The sequence below is a fragment of the Drosophila innubila genome (genome assembly GCF_004354385.1).
Source record: "Drosophila innubila isolate TH190305 chromosome 3L unlocalized genomic scaffold, UK_Dinn_1.0 0_D_3L, whole genome shotgun sequence".
NCBI lineage: Eukaryota > Metazoa > Arthropoda > Insecta > Diptera > Drosophilidae > Drosophila > Drosophila innubila.
This window is the reverse complement of record NW_022995376.1, coordinates 10245833-10262012: the sequence shown is the minus strand read 5'-3', so window position 1 is coordinate 10262012 and position 16180 is coordinate 10245833. Positions and strand designations below refer to the sequence as shown.

Sequence of the window (16180 nt, the reverse complement as noted above, 5' to 3'; positions counted from 1 at the left end):
AATTACGTAATCAAAAGGCGTAGAATCTCGAGCTCGCAAGATCAAAGGCTTGGGCGAGCTTTGGGTCCAAATTATTGCCGCAGGACGTGGTCAAAAGAGCGAGTGAAAAAACACACACACAAAAAGGAGTCGAGAGAGAATGAAAGACGCTTAAGACAGGACAACAACCCAACTAATTACGCGCTAATTAATAATTCAAATAATGTGCCGTTGTCCCAAGCACGCCTTCAACCAGCCTCAATCCGCTGGCGTATACGTAATATTTTCTGCGGTCTTTCGTTGTTTATCTTGATTAGTTGCCCTGTTCTGCCCCGCAACAGCTCTCTTTTCGTCTCTTTTGGGTTAATATTTTTTCATTTTAAAGCCAAATGAATATCTACGAGCATTAGTCAAAAAAGGCGTTTTGTTTGCTGCTAAATAACTTTGATTTCCATCGAGTCAAGTTCTTAAATATGCAATTTATCATCGCAAAACTTTTACTTTGCATTGTGCTAATGAATGTGAATGCAAAATGTTAATGACACCCTAACAAAAGTAAAACTCAAACTTTTCACTTTTGTAATTAATTGAAGTTGTCTGCTCAAACACAGTTACAGTTACGCTTTACAGTTAACATTTGCAGTTACATTTACAGCTAACAGCTACAGTAAACACGCGCTGCAACTGATATGATAGACTGCACTGCACTCGGCAGAGTTTCATCAATCAGTTTCAGTTACAGCTGCGTTCATTAGCTGAACAATTTAATATGCGCACTGAGTGCACTGCACATACACAGAGAGAAATATTTACTACTTAAATATTTATATAAGATGTTAGACATTAGATATTACGTTCCTTAAAATCCATATTGTATGTAAATAACAATTGTTTAAAGTGTTTATAAATATTCTTTAACTAATTATAAAAAATCTTTGTAAAATAAACTCCCAATTTTAACTACGTTCTAAACTGACTGTAAAGTTGGAAAATTGTAAATTACTAATTCTTAAATTTTAATACTTTTAAAATTGTAATTAAATACGATCCAGATACTCGAAATCAGTAATTTTAATCATAGGTAGGGATTAAGTGTATTACAAAATACATGATTTTTTTCGCGCTGTGTATATATTCCCATCGGATACAGGGGAAAATAAAACAACTATGATGATGATGTGGCATAAAGAAATAGAGCTGCGAGCGAGTCGTCTGGTAGCCCGGCAACACTGCGTATGAGTTATATATTAATTATTTAAGCGCTCGTTATGTTCTGCATTGCGCTGCTCACTTGGCGTTGGTGTTGCCAGTTGCAAGTTGGAGCTGCAAGCCAGGTCAGAATGGTTGGTTTTATCCCTTTTTCTCTCGCTCTCTCTATCTCTCTCTCTCTTTCGGTTTGGTTGTCTGTCTGTCTGTTTGTGGCATTGCAGTGCATTTGTCTGGCGTCTGTTGGACTGGATTGAGGTCATTTGCTTGTTGTAATACCCTGTAGCTTATGAAACGTGCTAAGCTGTCTCTCCTACTAACTAAATGAGAATTTTCCCAAGCATTCAGCACTTATCCAAGAGACAATTTAAGATATTATTATTATTATTAGAATAGAATAATATATGAATTGAATTACACATTTAGGGTATCTTCAGGTCAATCAATTGCACTTGTAATTCAGCATTCTTTTTTGTTGGCCATTGCCCTGCTTTTTAGACAAGTCTTCTCATAAAAAAAAGCCATACATGTGTGTGCGTGAATGCGAGTATGTGTGACGGCGTGAAATTGTTTACATTTTTACTCTGGTCAGTCCGTTTTTCAATGCGCATAAATGGAAGCACACATAGTTATGATGCTTTCATATGGCCACAAATGTAACACCACCTCTCCATCTTCTGCTCTTCCTATGGTCAGTTGGGGGCAACAACTACAAAGAATCATGTGAAGAAAAGTCGGGCTGTTGGTCAGAGGCCTTCCGGCCACATCATCCAAGGGAACAGAACATAATAAAACGAATTAAAAGCGAGGCACATAAAGTCAGACATGACCATATTTCGCTTACCGTATTCGAATGGGTCCCACATTGTCTTTTCTCACTGCTGCTGTGTTTGTTAATATTATTCTTGTACTTGTTGTTGTTGTTGCTCTCGTTGTTGCTACAAATGCTCCCCAGTGCATCGTTAAAAGCATAAAGAGCACTAAACTGCTGCCGGCCATGAATTATGCTTTAATTGTGCGCGCATTTTAAATAACTCAAGTAAAATAACCGAAACTTTAGCACCCTAGCATAACTATTTATTGGCTTAAACAAACAAGTTAAATGGGTTTTAATTAAAGTTAACACTGCTGTTAATAATGAATGGTTTTGTTTAATATATATTTAGTCAACTTTTGAATTCGTGACTCAACCTAGTTGCCATTCATAGCATTTGTGCTTTAATTTATAACATTTTTTAACTGTTCATGAATTTTTAATAATTAATACAATTTCTATAAAAGTCTTGTTAGTTTTTGTAAACTTCAATGGTTTTTTTATCCACTTAAATTAATTGCAAATATTGGTGTACCTTTCTGACTTAATTGTGTTGATTTTGCAAATTGTAAAGAAAAAATTTACAATATAGTAAAATTATGACAAATATTTTTTTATTAGTTTACTGAATACACCATAAAATATTTAAAATAAATATTTTTTATTCTTTTCATTATTTGAAATGTGTGAAAATTAATATTGTGTTTAACATAGCAAATTGTAAAAGCATTTTAAAGCCGCCTAATTACAATTAGCTGCACTCAAAAATTGCTAAGCGTCATATACTTAAGTACTAATATTTTTTACGGTATATGCCTTTAAAAATACATAAGGACTTCGGTAAGTAGGGTATATTAAAAAGCGCACCTCAAATCTAACGAATGAGCCAAAGAAATGCGAATTACTTGCGTTCATTCTCGTATATATTTAACGAGGGAATGTGCAAACATTTGCTTTTAGTTTTCACCGTGAGAATTAAAATTTCCATCCCTGTTGTATTTCCCCACCCCCCTTCGTTCCTCACCCTATCGAACAGTCTTAAAGACGGCGCTTTAAATGCCAAGTCGCAAATAAAAATTAAATGCATGTTGGGGGCTTCTGCCTGCCTGCTGCTGTAAGTAGAGAGGAGGGGGCGTGGCAGGTGGCGGAACTCAAGTCATTCGCCTAATGAATGCGCCAAAGTGAAGTGAGCAAAATTGAAAAAGCACAACGAAACGATGAGAAGCGAGAAACAGAGGGAAATGGTGTAAAAATGATGAAGATGAAGCGCATTGACAGCAACAGGCGCAAAATCTGAATAAATAATACAAGAAGGGCAAGAAGAGAAAAAGTTACGAAAAATGAGTAAAAGTATTGAAATGCTGATGAAGTTTACTTTACGCTGATTTGGTTTTGGATTCGGATTCAGTTTTCAAGCTTAATTTCAACGCATTGTTGCCTTTGCTGGCCGCAATCAACAAATGAAGGAAGCCGGCAAGAAATGCAAAATGCAGAGAATCAAAAGCTTAATTGTTGCTTTCGACAAACTCAAACAAGAATAAAATATATATTCTTGTATTTGTATTGAAATGCGCAGTGCAAATAAATGTTTCATAACAATTTGCAAGGCAAATAAGCAAATTTAATGACTGAAGCAATTCAAAGATGGGCATCTCATTTAGTAGGGACTTTGGCATTTGGTAACATCTTGAGCTCATTAACTTTTTGCCTATCAGTGTATGTGTGTGTGTGAGTGTGTGTGAGTGTGTGAGAGTCTAAGTTTGTCTTTGATGGTTTTGGCTTGAAACTCAGACACTTGTTTGCCTGACAGTGGCAACAAATCAAGCAGAGATCGGAACACGTGTTGCTTTGATATTTGATGAGCAAAACTTTAAGCTATGCTCTCTCTCTCTCTTCCCCATCTCTGTTGGTCCTTCCCCTCTGCCTGCTCCTTCTCCATCTCTAACCTAACTTTTAGTCACACAAAAGTCAAACAAGAACAAAGTTTACATCAGAACTGAAAGAATATTGAGCTGTGTGTGTGTGTGTGTGTGTGTGTGTGTGATAGCAATTATAGTAATTGCTTAAAGAGGCGTAGACTGCGCAGAGTCCTGGCCAGGATTTATGACCCTGTTCGCCGCTTCATTAGCATAAAAATCCGCTTACTTTAGTCATAATGTTCATATATTTAAAATATATGAATGTCTGCATTTTTTTTTATCCTCGTGTTTTGACTGCTGTTTTCGGTGTATTTTTTTTTTTTTAACTTGGCTTGTTGATTCAAATGAAATATATTGTTATGGCAAACACGCAGGACAGCAGCCAGGACACTGAACAAGGACCCTGGGGGCGTCTCTGCTTGGCAGCTTTATTAATTTATATTGTTGACTTTTATCAGCCGCACCACTGCGCGGCCATGTCAATGTCAATGCTCCGCCGCATCGCAACAGCAGCTCCCCACTCCCTTCTCTACGCAGCACCTCAGCAGCTTAGCACCTACCCCACCTGGCATCTTATCAGCAACACGTGTAATGAATGCCTAAACTGTCATTATCACCTTCTGGCGCGTGTTATGTTTTTCGGTTGTCATGTCAGCAAATATTGTGGAAAGATATGCTCCTCCTACGTCCTCCTCCCTCCCCATATATCTCACCGACAAAGATTTACGGGGGGGTGCAGACCTACGGGCAGTTTTGTGCCTCATGATACCAAAATGTGACACATATCAACATTTATATTGCCCCCACTTCTTCTGCATATATATAATATGCAAGTGTGTGTGTATGTGTGTATGAGTGTGTGTCTGCTAGCAAAAATGTCTGATTTAGACGTATGCAGCAGAATTGGGGACAGCGAGAAAGTACTTAAAAGAGAAAGTTCTTAAGTTGGGGATCGCAATAAGAGATAACAGCTTAGAATATAACACTTGTATACATTTTATATAATCGTTTAACACTGCAGAAAATATGTGAATGGATTAAAATAGAACAGAATAAATTAGCTTGCAATATTTAAGACTAAAACAGCACACATTAAAAGATAGAATGTGACATAAATTAAATAAAAAAGAGAGTAAAATAATTAATAGTAAATCGAATAGAAGAGAATTTAATAGATCAAAAAAATTTAAGCTTAAGAGATTTAATACAATCAAAAATGTAATAAAATTATTTATATCAAATGAAATTAAATGTGAAATTACATTTAATGCAATATACAAAATATATAGAAGAATGGAATAAATGAGAAGGAAAAGAATGTAAAACATTTGTGCTACCTTTAGGTAAATATAATAAATAAAAGTAAATTTATGATTTTGTTAGTTTAAAATGAATATCTGATACAATATAATTGAATATATTAAAATGAACATACAATTGAATATTTAATTTATTAAAAAGACGAATAAAATCAATTTAAAAATTAAAATAACACAATAGCCGCACTAATTTATTCATTTTCTGATAAAATTGTTGCAAGCTGTCCATTTGCGTTAACTTTTTTAATTGGAATATCAAATGTCATTGCATCACGTTAAATGTTAGTTAACAATTGCAAAATAAGCCCGAAATATTTACAGTGGAATTTTATGGTATGGAAAAAATAGCAATAAAGAATTTTCTTTCTCTACAATTTCATCAGCTGCTTCTCATTCTCGTGTCTCTATTTCGGAGACAATTATTTGTGGCACTGTGGCAGGTGTTGGCTGCTTTGTTTGCCTGATGTTGTCTCCTTTAGTCGCATTACTCATACGCCCCGTGGTGCGGCAAGGCAACGCGGAAACTCATGAAAAAAGGCGCACGCTTGCGTTGTCGCTTGCAAATTTTCGCGCTGCTGTTGATATTTATGCGCAGGCACAACGACAACAACAAGAACAACAACAATAAGAATAAGAACAACGACAGTAGCAATAACAATAAAAAGGAAGAGCAATGTGTAAGGCAACAACAAGGCAAACACCTCACAGAGCATCCGCCATTGTTGTTGGCCTGTCGACTACGACAGCGCAATAAGTCATAAAAAGAAAAAAGTTGTAAAGGGCTCTTAACTTTCACTTTCATCTTTGCTGTGTGCTCAGTTACTCTGTAGCGACTTGACTCATTGACTCACTGCCCGACTGACTGACAGACTGACTGACTGAATGTAGACTGACAGACAGACAGACTGACGAACTGTCCTCATTCTGCACTTGGCCGACGCTTAACTTTTATGATGGGCAGCCCAAGACCAAAGCCAAAACCAAGACCAAGACCAGTTTCAAGCTTCCAAGTTTTCAGCCAGCCGCATGAATAGCCAAGTGCGATTACAATGCCAAGCATGGCAGGGGAAAATGAGGGGGAAACAAGAGCGAGGAGCGAGGAGTGAGTATTGCGTGGGCCAACGGGCGGTCGCATAAATAAGAAAGCAAATGTAAGTGATGGACTTTATTTTAATATTGGCCACGGACGCGGTTGCCAACGCGGACGCCATTGGCATTCACATTTTGTTTAATATTACGAATTTTCCCTTTGCTTAACATTTATAAACATACCAAATACATATACATAAGTATAAGTATAAATATATATGCATATTTTGTTTTCTTTTTTGTTTGTTTCTTAAGGCTTTTCCGCTTAAGTGAAATGAAATGACTGGACGCTTTATGAGATATCTGCTCAGCGCTAATGAAAATATGTTTCGAATGTAAATTGGGACATTTGCTGGGACTTTCGGGGCCAGTTTTTACGACCGGTTGGACGCTGGACCACAACGATTTCCGGCGCCTAATGAATTTGTCAAATGCTGACCCACATCCTTGGCCTGGTCTAGACAAGCAACTAGGAAAGGGACTGGAGTCGCCTTATCAGTTGTGCTGAGTTAGGCCAACTGTGCACTGGACATGCTACCCTTTTCAATTTGCTGATATGTACAATTAAATGCGTCCCACTGTGATAATCACAAGGCAGAATGTGGTTTACTCTTCCCTTGTTAACGTTTTTGGTGTCTCCCAATGCTGTCTTTAGTTTTCTATATACGTTCTTGTCCTTTTTTGAAAGCGAGTTAACGCTCTTTGCTTTTGAAAAAGAGCTCTAACTACACAGTGCGAAGAAATCAGGTATTTCTCATATTTCAAAATTGATTTCTTAAGTCACAAATAGTTTTATTTAATTAATATTGTTACTCATTGCTAGTAATTGTAGATTTTTACTTAATTAAATGATTAATAATTTGAACTTCATTTCAGCTCTGCTTTTTTTTTCTGTGTAGGTTCGGGTATATTTCGAGTCGTTTTTCAACTTATGGGTTGCATCAGTATCCACCGCATTTCTGGGAAAGTGGAATGTCCTGGCCTATATTTTCGGGAGCCGCACACTCCTTATCGTCGCCAAGTTACGCGATTCACTATAAATCTTTTGCCTGATTTATGTCTCTGCTCGACATTGGCCTCAAATTTATCGCAGCAGCGCGACGAAAGTTGCACACCCACGACCCTCGGACCCTCGGATCCTCGGACCGTCATGGTCATGGCAATGTTGTCCTGCGTCCTGCCTTCAGCTGACATCCTTTTTCGACGTGTCGGCCGTCTTCAAGGCAAACAGGATGTGTGTGGCCAGCTAGCATGAGTGTTCCCACCCCCATCCCCATCCCCTGCTCAATGTCTCTCCTGTCGCTGTGTGAGTGAGCTTAATTATCATTGCCGCGAGTTGGCGCCTCGATGGCATTTTGTATGACTTCTGTCGGAAATTAATTTCCTCGCTCACACTCACACTCAGAATTCCCACCATGACAGCGGACTGAAGAGAGATGACACAGGACACATTCGTTTGTACAAGGATAAATGCGTGCAGTTGCTCAAATACGCTGTTGACTCTGTGTATGAGTGGAAAAAGCATTTGCTCAGCCTCCGCATTCGTGTATTTGCGTTTAATTTTATATGAATAACGGAAATTTGCGGCTTTCCGGCATTTTAAATAGCCATTAAAGTGCTGCAAGCCATTGCATATACATAAACACACATACACACACTAACTTGCATATACACAGATATGATTACTCAAAGCGTAAGTGCAACAAAGGCAAAAATTCACCGCGGCTGCGGTTAACGGCCATTTGCGAACTGTTAAAATTTAATAGTAGCATAGATCTCATATCTTTTTGCATTTATGCTCTCTATATTTTAATTTGCATTAAACGGCCAACAGAATTGGTAACAGAACATCTCTCATTGCTTTTGAAACCAGCTTTAATTGAATATTTGATGAAACTTAAAGTTAACTTTAATAAAATATACATTTTAAATACTTTTTAAATGAATTTATTCATTGATTAAATTAAAAATGTTGTTAAAATTTAAATAAATGACCGAAAAATGAAATCTCTGATATATCTGCTGCCCACAAAAGTAGGCAACATAAATTTAAATCTCCTAATAATACGCAGCCCACAAAAGTAGGCAACAGATTTTAAAACGCTCGCAAAAAGGCAAGTTAAAGATGACAGCAAAATATGAAAAATGAGTTGAGAGAGAGGCAATTCATCATATAAAGTGACTGAGCTTGGGATACACGAGGTTTGTTCATTATGTAACTCAATATTCGCATTACTTCAACACGAAACGGCAACAACAATAAATTATTACACGGTGTCCAAATGGAAATGTAATTTAAATTTGGGCAACAATAAATTCAGCTTAGGCCTTAGATGAGATTTCAAAGTTACCTCCTTGCTGCGATAAGCAGCTCATCTCTAATGTTGCTTGTAAGTTGCAGCAACTTTTTGCCACATTTTGCAGTGGCAATGGTAATGATGTTCGCCAAGCAGCTTAATTGAAGCCACTTATGCCACAAATTAAATCCAAGTCTGCAAATATACAAACATACAACTGTCTGCAGTCTAAGTAGGAGTCTATTTGATCATGCTTGGCTGTGCAAATTTCAGAACATTTCGACGACAGCTGTGTGGCGCTTATTGCCAATTATTGTCCATAAATTGCGCATTTATGACTTGATATACGATGTGTGTGTACGTTCTCTGTATATGTGTGTGAATGTGTGGGTGTGTAGTGGTATTTGTGTATGTTTACCTTTTTGTGCCCTACAAATGCTCTCGTATTATGCGTCTAATGTGGTCCATTAAGAGTCTGGCTCTTCCAACGAAATGAACAACGCTCGAGGCCTCGCAATTGTTGCACTGACTTCTGCTCCTGATTGCCTTCAAACAGAGCTCTAAGCAAATATTAGGCTATAGGTTAGTCACTGACACAAGTTCCAGGCACTAAACTTGACTTTGTGGTTGCCCGACAACAGCAACAGCACTAAACAAGGTACTTTATTTGAGCTTAGAGTGATTGCAAACGAGATACCCTAACAAAAAGATGAGAAATCTAACTTTGATTTGTGTTGCGAAGTATAGAATGTAATTTAAATTTTAAAAGCTAAAAGCTAGGATTTTTATCAATTGTTTTTTTCATATTTAGAAAAACAAAATGTAGCTAAGAGCATTTTAATTTCGCCATAATAATTAGAATACAATACTTTTAAGATAAAATCTGTTTTTGAACATGTAGCAATGCTATTTCAAAAAATAACATGTTAGGTAAATTTTTTCTTAAACGAAGAAATGTATTTCTGATATTTTTTTAATTCTTAAGGAGATTTTAATATGATTGGAATCTCGCTTTGATTAAACGAATAGATTGTATTTTCTAGGGATTTTTGTATTTTAACATTTATACTCTCCTTTTTGGAAATGTTACAGGGTATTGCATTCTAGAGGCGTTAGCTTAATTGTATTGCTGAGCTGCTTTGTGTCGGCTTAAAGTCATTCAGCCAGTGTTGATTTGTTTTGCCAGCGTCACTACAATCGCCGTCTCTTTCTTTCTCGTGTTAAGACACGCCCGATGTCCATGGAGAACGTAATCAATCGGGCATATGCGATTGGGGGCTAAACAAATCCCCAGCAGACACAGTCGACTGTGCCGTTCACAGTCCAAAGTAAATCGATGCATGGACGTTGCCGCTTTTAGTGCACATTTTTCACATTAACTGGCCGCTTCGTGGACGTCCTTGTCAGTAATTTTGTATGCACAGTCAGCTGGCAGGACAACAAATCACTATCTGTAGCACAGCAGGAGCTGAAAGTCAGTCAGCCATCCAACCATTCAACCATCCAACCAGTTTGGAGTACTGCAACACCAGATAAATAAACAGTCGCGCTTTGACTCGTTGATAGATCGACAGACGATTGCAGTTTGCTGACGCGAAATTGCTATGGCACTCGAGCGATGAGCAAGGGGTGTGTAAGAAGGGGAAGGGAAAGGGAATGGGGAAGGGGAATGTGTGTGAGGAAAATCCGAACATGACTGCAAAAAGAACATGATAATGCGATTGACTGACCGACTGTCAGTGCGTCAACAATAACAAGTTGGATGAGAGAAAATCGCTGATAGACAGAACTGATTTGCAACTTAATATTGCAATAGTTTGGAATTTCACAATACTAAAAAGCAATAGGAAATATTAATGAGGAATGGTAGGACTTTCATTTTAAGAAAAAGAGTTACAGTCAGTGATAATTAACGATTGCCTCTCCCATTTTAATAATCTTTTAGGGCTACATGCAGAGAAAAATCCTTCAATCATGTGTAGCTGAAATCCTTAAGGACTTGATCTTGAATGCATATTCACTTCCTGTGTTGTGTGTGTTGATTTCCGTCTTATCACGAGCTAAAACTTTCAATTTTATTTTGAATTCTCTTGGAAAGGTGGTAGGATGGTAGGAGGGGTGTAGTGGTGCCACATCTGAAGCATGCAACACCAAATGGGGTAAGAAAAAGACATTCCTTTCGCTTCTTGCATTTTTCAGCGTTCGACTTTCGCCTTGCTCAAGTTTTATGCAGAGTTTTTCTTTATCATTTTCTTGATTTATGAAACTGTTTTTATTATTTTCATATTGTTCGAACAACGGGCGGTCTAAGCAAGGGCGCCTGGCCACGCCCACGCTCTGATTTCAGAAATCACAAGAGTTTTTCCATATCTTTCTCTTCATTCCCACATTCTCCGCATTCAGTTGCCACATCGTTTTTTTGTGCGTTGCACCAGAAATTCGTATTCCATTCTGTTGTTGGCCATGGCTGTAAACTTTTCCACAGATTGCGAAGGGGTTGGTAGAGGGGAGAAGGAGCGGGGGGATTGTAAGAGTTAGTGCAGTGCATGGCGTGTACGATATTTCTTACAAGTTCTCAAATTTGATTTTTGCTGTTTGTTGGGGAATTTGAAATGATTATGGATGGAGAGAGAGAGACAGGGAAACGGGAAGAGTGAACAAGAGTTTCTTATTCAAGCTCTCCCATATCCCACGGTGCCTTGCTTATGGTCCGTTTTACTCGGAAAAAGTTTGCATTATGCGCTTTGTTGGTCAACAAGAATTTTGGCCTGCTTGTGAAAGTTGTGGCCCGAAAACAGCTCCCATGTGAACATTATTCAACCATGTGGCTGGCAGCATCATCAGATGGGTTCATTTCGAGAATTACCACATTGCAGGAGAGCATCAACAATGCCTGAAATTCCACAAATCGGCAATTAGACAAATCGAGTGTCAAATATTTCAACTTATGAGCACAAAATTCCAAAACAATTCTTGTATAGTATTTGAAATGCAAGTCAGTAATTAATGCAATTTGTGATATGAACTTTAATTTTAAAGTGAAACTATTTAAATTCATAAGTGCAGCTCGTTAAAATTATTACATTACATTTAACAATTTCTGTCTATTGATTATTGATTGTAATTTAATTACACTCAAATGACTTGAAATTTGAATGGAAATTGTGTGGTCATGGCCAGTAAATATATAGTATTTTGAATCATTTGCTTATCCACTAATTGGTTTGAACAGGGATAAAGGTTAAATGAAATTTCAATTCACTGCACCCAAAAGTATGCCATATCAAATATGATAAAATTCAGGCGAAATTGACTGGCCAGAAACCTTAAAATTACGACTGTCAATGCCATTGGCAATTGCTTACATTCCTTCTGGCCACAACCACAAATTCACTTGTCGCCTACTCACAGTACTCACAGTTCCCCTCTCTTTACCGCGACCCATTTTAGCACACAATGAAATATTAATAAATTCCATTACCAAAGAAAACACACTCGAGTGCACAACAAAACATCAATGGCAACAAGCGTTGGGGATTGCCATTCGAATGATGTTGAAAGATGTTGAGGCATCGTCGTCATCTAACAATCACTAAAAATGCCGCTTCAATTGCGATTCCGACTCCTATTCCTACTTTTATTCCGATTCCGATTCAAAGTCTCAGTCTGAATTTGATTTTGATGTTCAGTAAAAACATTTTTCTTTTTGCCACGCAAACGATTTTCAATTGTAAAGTGGCTATGGGGAGGAAGACGCCTCGAATTCAATTCAATCGCTAAAATACTCCTACATATAGTTTAAGTGGATGTAACGCACATATACATATACACACATATACGAGGGAAGCCACAGTAGTACTTGAAAAGCAAAGCAAGACTTGGCTCGAAAGTGACAGCTAATAGCTGAACTATTTTGGTAATTATTATTTTAGAATTAAGTGATGCAAAATGTATTACAACTGCTTAATAATAAAAGTTAATTGTAATGCTTAATACATAATTGTATACATTGTAAAATGGGAACTTGAAACTGAATTATATTTTATTCAAAATACAGCTTTATTTTTTTTGGTTTCAGTAACTACTTGAACCAGCCTCGTCAGAAACATTGAAAAATATATTCCATGTGTATTATTTGTGTCGCCAAAAAGGGTTTATTGACGTGTGGGCGAACAAATACTTTAACTCGTTTATATGCAGATGTTTAGCTTATTTGGGCGCTAAACTTGCAGTTGAAATGCAAAGCCAAGGCAAAATTAAATTGGTTATTTTAGTTAAATTGGCGCTTATCGGCCATGGCTCGAATGGCACGCGCCAACTTTAGCAAATGATGGTAATAAGAATAATATTTGATTTCGCAAATGACAACGCTTCCAATCTGCGCTCCCTCTGCTCAGTTCCATTGTTTAATTGGCATTGTGTACGCAGTTTTAGGCAAATGCGCTTGTTAACAAGGCCAAATGGAGGAAAAGTCGTGAAGGAGGAGGCGTAACCAGCCGTGTCAATGGCTAACTACAACTGCAACAGTCGGCAATGACTGTGGCAGTGGCAATGGCAATGGCAGTTGCAATTAAATGCTAATGGCGTGTGAAAGCCAATTTTGAAAAGTATACAGACAGAAAACGAAGTGTACTAAGTGCATGGAAATCGCCCAGCTAATTTGTGGAGTGCCCGAAGCAGCAACAACAGCTAGGAAAGAAGACAACAAGAGGCGAGACGAAATGAGAGTATCATTGAAGTTGGGCTTGAGTGGCTTTTAGAGCTGCTAAAAAGTCATAGCATACTTTTTAGCGCAACTGCAAAAAGAGTTCAACTTGATAATTCTGTTCAACTATTGTGTGCAGCACATGTTGAACAGAATAGACAGTCCACCCCAATTTCCTATTCTCTATTATTTTCCCCATTCTTATGCTTGGCCAACTTGGTTTCCTAGAAATACCAATTGATTGTGGGGCAGTTCGCCTTTTGTCTACCCGCTGGCATTCATTTAATTGCTCAAAGCAAAGGCAATAGCAAAGTTACGCGCATATTTGAGCTGGTCGCAATGAAACCTTTTATTATAATTTAGGCAAGGCACGCGGCAAGCCAACTATTGTACAAGAAGTGGCAGGAGAGGAAGATGACGTCGCTCAAGCGGAAATCACTAACTGAAGGAGAACCCAGTGTGGTCGGTATCTGTATGTGTGTGTGTGTGTGTGTGTGTGGGTGCTGTGCGTGCCAGTGCTCATTGATGTTGACCCAAACTAAAACCGCAAATAACACAAACAACAACAAGGAGCACAAGTAACAATTTAGTTACGACTCTTCTACACGACATGACAAAGCAACTGAATCACTGAGGCGCTGAATTGGCAGGGGCGTGGTTTGCTTATACTAAACACCAACTACAACAATAGCAACAATAAGCATTCAAATTATGCCAAAATCCAAAGCCACAAACAATTAAACAAAATTGCAAATTAGACGTTATTTAGACCAACAAACCAACTCTCAGTTGACAACAAGAAATCGAGCAATCGACCAACCGACAGACCGACATACCGACATACCGACAGACCGACCAACCGACTAGCCACGCCCCATTTGCGGTTGCTGACTGCACAGTGAAATGTCAAAAGGAAGGAAGTGTAGGAAATTGCCTATTTGCAATTGTAATTTATTCATTCGGTTTAATATGCCGTGAAGCGCCAGGCTCCAAACAAACCAGCACCAAATTGTGCTAAACAATAATTCTCTAACCTCTCTGTCTCTCTCTGTCTTTATCTCTACTTCTCTGTCTACATAATTTTTGTTTTATTTGTCATTTGGTTGCAATGGTTTGACTAATGATTCGGTGTCAAGGTCAGCCAGATCATCGTCATGCTTATTGTTCTAGCTGGATTTCAATTACGAGTTGCGCTTAATTTGACCAAATTAACATAAACTTTGACGAAGGATGCGAAAACTTTTCAAGGGAATAGGGGAAAGGAAGAAAGAGGAGTGAAATCGCCAAGGGCCAAATCTCACACTGCAAAATTATTTGATGAATGCCAGTAAATGAGCGAAAGATAAGATTACAGCATAATGTTAAGGCTAGCCAGTATTATTTAAATTTGTATAGGCACACCACTTATAAACTGAGAATAGTGTTATCGCTAATTAAATGTAAATCTAAAAAAACAGTTGTGAACTCTAGCGAATTTTTTTTTACAATTTCTGCCATAGTATTTGTTTCAAATTTCAACAAACTTTATTATTACTGCAATAGTTTACATTTAAATACATTTTTTTGAAAATTTATTTTTGGTCTTTTTGATCAATTAAAGTTTTGTCCAATCTGTCAATGAATATTTTGACTTTTCACAACATAGATTGCTTGGATTCAGGAATTGCTTTTGTGTTGTATTTATGTTGTTAAAGATTTGTCGAACATGCCCGAAAAACAATTATGTAGAAATTCTTAAATTAAAAATAAACAATCAATTCGCATAAAAATCATTTAAGTTTCTGACAAAGTTATGAGCGTGTAAAGTTATTTCTAGAACAACTAAGGATTTCTCTATTTTCTCAAACTCCAATAAACTGCATCCCATTTATTCTGATACATAATACCAATTTCAGACTGGAGCTCACCTTTCGCTTTCTGTTTTCCTCTCGGTCAGTCTTTCATGGTTTAAAGAAGCCAATTCAAATGGCTTGTTGCAAGCTGTTGCGGCTACTTGCTCTCGTACTTGGCTAAGTCTGCTAATCCTGTGCCCACTAAATGGACTATAGATTGCACTTTTATGTCACGGCATTCAGGCAAATCGTTGGCCATTTAAAAGGGCTTAAAGCAAGCCCACACACACACACACATACCTACACATACGTTCTCTTCCACACATTTGATTAGAGAAAGGCAACAAAGTGGCTTTGGTTGATTGGCAAGGCCAAGCTGCTCCTTAGGGGCGATTGGTATCAAGGAGAAAGTCCTTTGAAACAATAAATGAGAGACCATTTGCGTATGGCCATGCGGAAGATCAGAGCCCAGACACAGGATAAAATAGAGTACGAAAATTGTTTTGGCTGTCAAATTACGTAAACATTGTCATAAATGAAATATTCATTCAGCAGCCGCCGCTGTCGTTGTCGTTGTCGCTGTCGCTGTTGTTGGCACAGCATTTCATTTGCTGCCATTGTGGCAAATTTGTCAATCTCGTGGAGCCTTTTTTGTGCATGGCTGCCACAGGCTTTGGACTTGACTGTGGCTCTAACTCTGACTCTGACTCTTGTGCTTTTGCTTGGTTTAGTCGCCGTTGGGAGCTTCACATGAGGCTTTGGCTTTGTCTTTGTTTTTTGTTTTTTGTTTATTTTTTTGCTTCTGTTTTTTGGCGGCTGTTTTGTTTACATTACTGAAAACCAGCAAATTGCCAGTTCTTTCTAACATTTTTTTCTCCTTTTTTCGGGTTTTTTTTCCTGAAGCTGCTGCCGCTCGCTGTGGGCATGTGGAGCCTTGTCTGCGTCTGTCTTGGGCGTCTGCAGGCGCGACATATTAATTATTCATTTCGATTTTTGGTTTGCCAACAGCCTGTTTGTCAA

At 37.9% G+C, this 16180-nt stretch overlaps 1 protein-coding gene across 1 annotated transcript in view; it reads left to right on the top strand.

The window, feature by feature from the left end:
* Positions 1-202: 202 nt before the first annotated feature.
* The window catches only part of LOC117787024 (hemicentin-1), an 88184-nt gene continuing 72206 nt past the window's right edge, over positions 203-16180 (top strand). Inside the window, exon 1 of the mRNA XM_034625464.1 lies at positions 203-256. Within this exon, the coding sequence (XP_034481355.1) occupies positions 203-256 (54 nt within the window). The remainder of the gene's footprint in view (positions 257-16180) is intronic.